Raw genomic sequence first — 8,830 nt, 5'->3', positions numbered from 1 at the left:
GACGTCTTCGACCGTCATGGACCAGTGCAGGCGCGATATGTAGAGCGACGTCGCGGGCACCTTGCTCCGCAGGCGCAGCTCGGGCATATAAGGTGCGGTGCCGCGGTGGTTGCGGACGGTGGGCTTCCTCTTCTTCCTCCTCTCCACCAGAACGAAGCCCTCCTCGTCGCACCTCTTGCTCTCGTCCCTGTCGAGTCGAAGATTTTTAGCCTTGCGGCCCTCCTTTGCACCCCTCGCCTTTGCCCGCGGGGGCGGTGCGGGGCAAGCAGCAACGCTTGCATAATTTTTTGCTTGAGTCGATGGCCTCAATTTCGTGTCGACGTCACGCGGTGACGCGGACGGCGAGCTGACGGCGGCGGCTGTTGCTGACCCACTCGATTTCGCTGACGTGCAAAACGGCGAGTCACGCTGAGCTCCGCGATGCATATTTATCGAGTCGATCGGATGCTCGGGTGACCTACATAATGAATTATTACTTTTTAATTGTAATAATTCACTACGTAACTCACTGATGGTGGATTCCGAGGCATCCAACCTACCTCGCATCTCGTCCAGCTCTGCCCTCATGATGTTGAACTTCTGGAGCAGGCTGGAGACGTTGACACCGCCGGCAGTTTGTGGAGCTGCTTGGCCACAAACACCGGCAATTCCGCAGGATTAGTCTGCTTGAGCAGGGAGATGATGTCCTGCAAGCTTCGTTCGCTTCCGTCTCTCCTCCAGGACGTCATCTGCGCTGACTTGCCGAGTGCTTCGTACAGCACGAGCCTGCCCTTGCAGATCTCCTCGTTGGTGTAGGTGGACCTGCATAGCTGCACGATGCCGTCTTCGTCCATGGTGTTGACGACGTGTTGTACGAACGCCAGCAGCTCGTTGGATACGAGCGCCATGGTGTCGGTGCAGCGGCTGTGAGCCGCGCGACTCGCGAAATATTAATTAATTTTATTAATATTTGCTACGTGTGCTGCTGTGCGGTGCGCGACCGTTCGGTACCGCGATCAAAACAACAATACGTTTTAGTTTAGATGTTATTATTGTTGCTACCTTGGAAGTCGGTTTTAATTTTTTGTTAAAAATAATAATAAAAAATTTTATTATTAATTTTAGAACTTTCAAGTTTTATGTTTGACATAAGTGCCTTTTAAGTCCTTTGAAATGTTACGTCTTACAAAAAAAATCAGTATATAATTTGTTGCAAATTATTTTGCCTACAAATATATTTATATAACTTTTCACCCTATATTGAAAATTTAAAAAAGTTATATTATATTTACGACAAGTAAAAAGTAAATGTCAAAATTATTAAAATTGATTTTTAAACCTAGATTAACTATATTGTGAGGGCACCTTTACTTTATGATCGATTTACTCAAGGAGAACATTTAAATCACTACGTGATTTACTTCAGTCAAACACCGAATCTGTATAAAATTTCTGATTCGTACCGCTATGATAAGAAGTAGATATGTTTAATATAAATTCACTCATAGGCCATCTTTTTCCCTGAAGGCAGGTCATTATAGCCCTGATGTCACTGCGACCCTGTGTTATGACTCCTTCGCGTTATAGTACCGTCCCGAACCGAACCCGAATTGAACGATGTGATTGGGGTTGGTCCCAGGCGCGGTCCGAAGGGGGGGTCACAGGGGACATGACCCCCCCCCAAAATCTAAGGTAAAATTGGATAATCTCAAAATCTTGCTAAATAATAAAAGGACATTTCTAGATATCCCCTAACCACCAATTCGTCCGATCTTAGACAGCTGCTGTGAACCCAGAACCGTCCGAGGGCGCAGATAAAAAAAATTGTGAAGTGAGTACTGAGTGACGCCCCCCAAAACTTCAGGCTGCGACCGCACCTGGTTGGTGCCACGAATTTCCTCTATGGTTCAGTATTTGTGGCGATCAAGGTGCTTGTGTCTGCTCTGTAGTAGAGCAGGACAGTCAAGGAGGAGGTGTATAGGTGTCTCGTCCTCCTCCTCGCAGAATCGCATATAGGCCATAGCTAAATTCAATGCTGATGTTACAGAATATTATTATTCTTCCAATTGAATATGATTATATTCTGGACCATCAAGGTAAGCGTAGTGGCAGTAGAAATGCAAAAGAATAGAAATACTGACAAATTTTAATAACTGTATATTTTTCAGAGGAAAACATTTCCTACAGGTACACCCTGTATACTGGTTCTGCTAAGCATGCAGGAAACAAGCAGGCGGATGTCCTGATGGTAAGTGTTTTATTATTGTAACCTCTTTTCCACGGTATGTATGTTAGGGTCAAGCCGGCCTATTCCTACGAAGCATGGCCCCTCGGTATTTTGTGACAAGGACCTTATTAAGAAATTAAATTAATTTTTGTCGGAATCTGAACGGTACATTTATACGTGGGAGAGCCATGCTTCGGCACGAATGGGCCGGCCCGACCGAAGAAATACCACGTTCTCACAGAAAACCGGCGTGAACCAGCGCTTGCGCTGTGTTTCGCCGAGTGAGTGAGTTTACCGGAGGCCCAATCCCCTATCCTATTCCCTTCCCTACCCTCCCCTATTACCGTGTTCCCTCTTAAAATATGCCATCGCGACGGAGGGATGGAACTGAAAGAAGCGTGCAGGATATTATATCCTTGCTGAAGCAGACGGATCCGGATGAGGTGCCGGCTTTTATGGCGAAAAAACTGCACAAGCTGCCGCCCGTGGGCCCTGACGCTGGACAACGTCGACGTCGTCACCCTCTTAAAGGATATCAGATTCCTGAAAGAAGAGTTGGCCGAAGTTCGAGGTAGACTGCAGGCATCGGAATCTACGATCAGCGATCTACGTTCATTACGTATAAAATATCACAATTAAAGAGTGGTAATTTAATATGTAGGTCACCTGATGCCGCGTTCGTCACTCGCCGACGTGGTGCGCAAGCGATCACGTTCAGCCCGTCAGCACTTTCAGACGGGTCAACGCACGAGCACGTCATCGCCGCTGCCGCCGCTGCCCCCGCCACCCGCGCCCCGCCTGCAACGGAGCCGCGGCCGAACTACGCAAGTGTCGCCGCTTGCCCAGCGTTCCAAAAACAAAGGGAAAAAGGAGGCCCCTGCAAAGGAGTGTCCTTCCTCCGAAAAGGATCGAAATTGCGATGATGAAGGGTTTATAAGAGTGGAGAAGAAGAAGAAGAAACCCGTCGTCCGCAACCATCGCGGCACCGCACCCGAAGGATCCAAGCAGCTGTTGCGGCGTGAGACTCCCGCGACGCCGCTGTACGTGTCCAGGCTGCACTGGTCCACGACGGTCGAGCAGGTCGTGGACTACATCAGGAGTAAGACCCACTTCGTCTTGAGGGTCGAGCGCTTGGAGTCCCGCCACAAAGTGAATTTTAGCTCCTTTGTGGTGAGAGTCCCGACGCATCATCTACCGACCTTCGAGAAGGAAGAGCTCTGGCCGATTGGAGTTGTCTACAGGAGGTTCCGAGGACGACTTCCGAACACGTCGCGCCCCACGTCGCAGACAATGCGTGTGTAGTGTGTTAGTGTTAGATTTTAGTATAACTATTGTATGTATGTTAGTCTTTAGGGTATTTATAATATGGGCCAAGATGCCTGAATTAAATAAATAAATAAATAAAATTAAAAGGCCGGCAACACACTTGCAGCTCTTCTGATGCTGCGAGTGTCCATGGGCGACGGAAGTTGCTTTCCATCAGGTGACCCGTTTGCTCGTTTGCCCCCTTATTTAATAATAAAAAAACATGACATTTTAAATTGCAAAAAATATTATCGTGGCGTTAAAGTTAGACTAGCACGAGTCGTCCGGATGAGAAATAACAATTCCTTGCAATTGTTTAAACAATATGGCACCGGGTTGCGCCATGGCAACATGCATATTTTATATCATCGGGAGGGCAATTTGAAGAGGATCGTATAAAAAAAATTGAGGTTGAATAGTTTTCGGTACTCATGCGCCGACTCGTGCTAGTCTAAGTGCGCGCACGATAACTTTGCGCGCGGCTGAACGATAACTTTTCGTCGGGCCGCCATATTTACTTATTAATCGATACGCGGCCTATTCCTATACATAATTGAAATGAGTAAATAAAGATATTAAAGTAAAACTACCAATAAACTAACATTGGGATTACCCATTTTTTTATTCATTTAACAATTTATGTACACAATATAACCAGTTTACATAGAAAACTTAAAACTAGAGATATACATTTTAGTACAAAGGTACTACTTATTCCAAATTGGAATCTCTTCCAGTAGACCTGTTACAGGAAACATTATAAAAGAGGTAACAATAATATTAGTGCACACGACAATTTAGTATATGTAACAAAAAAAAAAAAAAGATATATACACACCCTAAATTATTATCACTTGTTTTTGTCACACCCTGTATATATACATATATATATATAACATAAGTACATAGAATAAATATTATATGAATTAAAATATAATATTGTTAACACAGTGCTAATTGCTAACTTATATATGCTAATACTGCTAATGCTAAATGCTAATTAATATACTTATATTATAATAGCATAAAATACAAATAATAATAAAATTATACATAAATTCAATATATTAGGGCTTGTTAAAATAGGTGACATGGTCAGGATAACCATAAATAGTGCTCGTGCAGTCTTTTTTTAAATAGTGCGAGTGTTTTGCAATCGCGTATATGACTTGGCAAGGAGTTTTTTAATGAATCCCTAAGCTGTCACGCTGGCAGTTATCGTGCACGCACTCTAGTTCTGCGTTTGCAGTCGCATAGGTAGATTTCGGTTGGCACGTATCGGTTTTTACATAAAGTTAAGTCAGACTAATCTATGCGAATCAATAGAAAGAAATCTATAAATGTTGCATTAATATTTTGATAATAGTTTAATAAAAAGTAGGCACCCTTGTTATTATTGAAACGTTATCAGTATAACCACAAATTAATAGAAACGTCACGCTTAGAAACTTAATAAGCCGCACAATTTCGCTGAGATAACAAACTTGCTTGCGGTTTGTAGTTAGGTCCAGAGGGAAATGTCAAGTGCGTTTATCTGTACTATAAATAGTAATGTACTAGCTTTTGCCCGCGGCTTCGCTCGCGTGGAATTCGAAAATCGTCGACCAAAAGTAGCCTATGTTACTCTCCATGCTTTCAACTAACTCGTTGCTTCGTTATGGCGTGAAGAAATAACAAACCAACAAACACACTTTTGCATATCTAATAATAATTAGTAGTTAAGGATAGCTCAAGCCAATGAAAGAAAAAAGTTTGATACAAAATCTGACCCCCTCTTTGGTCCCCATAGAGGCGTGGAGGAAAAATCTATACACCAGATGTTAAGTTCGTAGAAGCCAAATATATTTGCCAAAACCGTATTCAAATCGGATCAGTAGTTTTCGTTTTAAAGAAAAAAGTTTGATACAAAGTCTTACCCCCTCTTTTGTCCCCTTAGAGGGCTGGGGGGAAAAATTTTATACACCAGATTTAACAATTGGAAAATACAGTAAATAATATGAAGTAAGTCCATTAAAGAGAAAAGTTTGATACAAAATCTGACCCCCTCTCCAAAGAGGAATTTATACACCAGATGTTAAGTTGGAAGAAGACAAATATATCTGCGAATTTTCGTGTGATGCTGGAACAAACATACACACAGACAGGCAGAGAAAAAAACCAACCACATTTTAGGCTTCTATAGCCATGTAGTGACAGCCCCCGCTTATTATTTTTTGGATATCTTTAATGTACAGAATTTTCATTTTTACAGTTTTATTATATGTATAGATTTTTACTAAATACTTAATTCTAAATTGCTGCCAACAACCGCTAAGCTAACTAGGCTTTGACCCCAACTGTTGGGGTCGTGTTGGGGCCCAACACGACATGAATCAGTCGTGTAAAACATTCATTTTGTAATGAATAATATTATCCTTCAAGAACTTTCAGTACATTCAATAATATCATCTAATATATAAAATTCTCGTCTCACAATGTTAGGCTGCTTACTCCTCCGAAACGGCTTTACTGATTTTAACCAAATTTTATATGCATAGTCATTGGGTCTGAGAATCGGGTACTGGGTACTTTTTATATTGATAAAAAGCAAAAAAGTAAGTAAACAACGCTGCTAAAGAAGTTCGTTAAGGTGACGCCTCGATCATTTGGCTGCAGCGATATCGATTTTTCTCAACAATGACTAAAGCTAAGAAATTAAAGTTCATTGTCAGTATTCATCATGTCTTTATACTTGAATTACTCTTATCATAACATGATTGGTCAACTTTTGTAACACAGAATAATTAATCAAAAATACCTCTATAAAAACAGGGATTCTAATTTTGTCAACAGAGGAGAGTGATTTAAGCTTCCAAAATTTGCACATAGATTAGTTTAAGCATACACTATAATTTGCCTATATCTTATATCCATACTATAATATTATAAATGGGAAAGTGTGTCTGTCTGTCTGTCTGTTACCTCTTCACGCTCAAACCGCTGAACCGATTTTGCTGAAATTTGACATGGTAATATTTTTAGTCCCGAGAAAGGACATAGGATAGGATAGTTTTACCCTAAAAAAATACATTTTTTTAGGGTAAAACTATCCTATCCTATGTCCTTTCTCGGGTACACGGTTCCGTGTGATAAATGAATTTTGGCGCAACGGAGTTGCAGGCTGCATCTAGTGAAATATATTTATGGTTTCTAATTACGCGACAAAAACCATTTTGTTGCTTACGCCCTTTCCATTTCTTGTTTATAGAAAACAAACGATCTAAAACATATTCAAAACGATTTTTTACTTTAACGCGGCGTCACCTTAACACACGACAGACCAATCGACAGACCGAAATCCGACACGTCATAATATTATAAGAATTATATTGACAGAAACATTGTCGCACGTCAAGAAAAATTTTTTGTTTACTGTCTGTGCTGCAGCTGCCTCTAGTGTTATGTAAAAGATTGCAGGCAGTGATGAAAATCTCAAAGCAAATATGTTACTACCGAGCGCGTTGTGAAGATTCAAATACGGCCCAATTGGGCCGTCTGTTGTTTAGTCTGCATCGAGCGCAGTCACGAACGTGCTGCATCTTGTCTTACCTAATTAAATTGAAAATGACGTCGTGCGTGTATCCAAAATGTACCAATTATGACTCGAAAGTAAACAAAACACATGGAATCTCTTACCACATGTCTTGATTGCAATAAATACCTCGATTATTTACATTTTCAATTATTTTTTCGAACAATCTGGAAAAAATCGAATTTTCGTCATAGCCCAGGCGAAGAAAGAGACAGCGATACGATTTGACGTTTAAAAATAGAACTGTCTCTTTTATGTAAATGGTTTTTCGTATCTTTTGTTTCACTTATCTGTCAAATTTGTCAATGTTTGCAATTTTGAATTTGAAAATTGTTCGGAAGAGATTTAAGCCGGAAAATAGTATGGACGTAACATATCTGTATAAATAGAATATCATTGGCCTAGTACATAAATCTTGGGCCAAGCAATTAATAATAAAACATACGCGGAGGGACCGCAACGACGGCAACAACCGCAAGGTCCGCATTAAGGTCGGAGGATAACTGAATAAAGTGAAAATTTTAATTGGGAATTTATGCTAATTACTACAATGGGAATCGCCGAAGATGTAAGTCAGGACTTATGAAGGAAGTCCGTTTTGATTAACAGACCCCAGTTTCGAGACAAAGTTTACATAATACGTTCCATTACAAATTATTCACAACTGTACCCTGATTCTCATATATTCATTATTAATATTTGATATGGTTTTTACGCTCGGTATAGCTATTGGTAGTCTCATAAAATGCACACCCACGTCAAACGCGTTTTAAATGGTTTGAGATCCCTATTTATTTATTTTTTTCACGGTGGGAAATGCATTACGCATCCCCGGCAACCCGGGGGAAAGGCCGCCGGGATATGTGGGGCTCCCCAGGTGCTTCGGTAAAGAGGAACACCCGGGTTTACCCACTAAAACCCACCGGTGCCTCCTTCCTCCGCTACGCTGCTAGGCCACCGGACCCGCCTACAGGGGCGATATCTGCGGCAGCCCAGTTAGCGGTGTCTGCTTGTACAGATTCCTCTGCTGCAAGCTAATAGCTGCTGAAACCTCCGGGGAGCAGCCCGAGGCACCGGGCGCTCTTCTACCGGGCAGGGCTCGTGCAATGGGCAGCGGATTCCCCAATCCACCGCCCAATCCCCGTTTACGGCGGGAGCTGGCGTTCGTGTATAGCGCGCCTGCGCCCTCCGCGCCGTCTTTGAACGGGATCTGCGGCCACGTCCGCTTCTCTTTCCCGTTCGGCAGCCTCTTTCTGCAAGATGACGGCCTCGCAGAAGTCGGCTATAGCGTCATATCCTTAGCTCGACCGAACCATAGCTGTCACTATGGCCGGGAGACTGAGGTCGTATCCGATGGTTGCGCAGAGCACCGCTCGTTGCTCCGCCCATGCTGGGCAGTTCTCGAGCGTGTGCTGCGCTGTGTCGTCTCCGTGATCGCAGTGGTGGCACTGCGTTGTCGGTTCTCTAGCCGTGCGATGCAGGTAATGGCCGACTTCAGTTTATAGCGCGCGGTGTCAATAAAATTGGTGTCAAAAGCTTTTTAAAACCCTGGTACCCCTTAAATCAAAATACCCAAAACAGCCGTGTAGTATCCACATAATGTTTTTTTTTTATTAAACTTTTTTATACCTAAAGCTTATTTAGCGTTACACAACTTAGCTGCATAATGCATTACACAACTTTAGCTTTGCCCAATACCCATAAACTATTTAGTATTTATTATTGGTAGACTGTTGTTTCTCATACTT

At 42.4% G+C, this 8,830-nt stretch overlaps 1 protein-coding gene across 1 annotated transcript; it reads left to right on the top strand.

Annotated features, from left to right (window-relative positions):
• Positions 1–1,505: 1,505 nt before the first annotated feature.
• LOC121735672 lies at positions 1,506–8,587 on the top strand. The gene is made up of 4 exons (XM_042126574.1): positions 1,506–1,671; positions 2,167–2,227; positions 2,942–3,282; positions 8,101–8,587. The coding sequence occupies exons 1-4, from the start codon at positions 1,526–1,528 to the stop codon at positions 8,585–8,587; spliced, it is 1,035 nt and encodes a 344-aa protein (XP_041982508.1). The 5' UTR covers positions 1,506–1,525.
• The last annotated feature ends 243 nt before the right edge of the window (positions 8,588–8,830 follow it).

The sequence above is a fragment of the Aricia agestis genome, chromosome 17 (assembly GCF_905147365.1).
Source record: "Aricia agestis chromosome 17, ilAriAges1.1, whole genome shotgun sequence".
Taxonomy (NCBI): domain Eukaryota; kingdom Metazoa; phylum Arthropoda; class Insecta; order Lepidoptera; family Lycaenidae; genus Aricia; species Aricia agestis.
The sequence above is the reverse complement of the archived record's forward strand: the minus strand, read 5'-3'. Positions and strand labels throughout refer to the sequence as shown.

Bases quoted from the DNA above. Each gene is read 5' to 3' on its own strand.
- LOC121735672 (XM_042126574.1), top strand. From the start codon at position 1,526: ATGTCACTGCGACCCTGTGTTATGACTCCTTCGCGTTATAGTACCGTC. The intron at 2,228-2,941 runs GTAAGTGTTTTA...CAGCACTTTCAG, and splicing joins AGCAGGCGGATGTCCTGATG to ACGGGTCAACGCACGAGCAC. The intron at 3,283-8,100 runs GCAGGTCGTGGA...CTGCTTGTACAG, and splicing joins CACTGGTCCACGACGGTCGA to ATTCCTCTGCTGCAAGCTAA.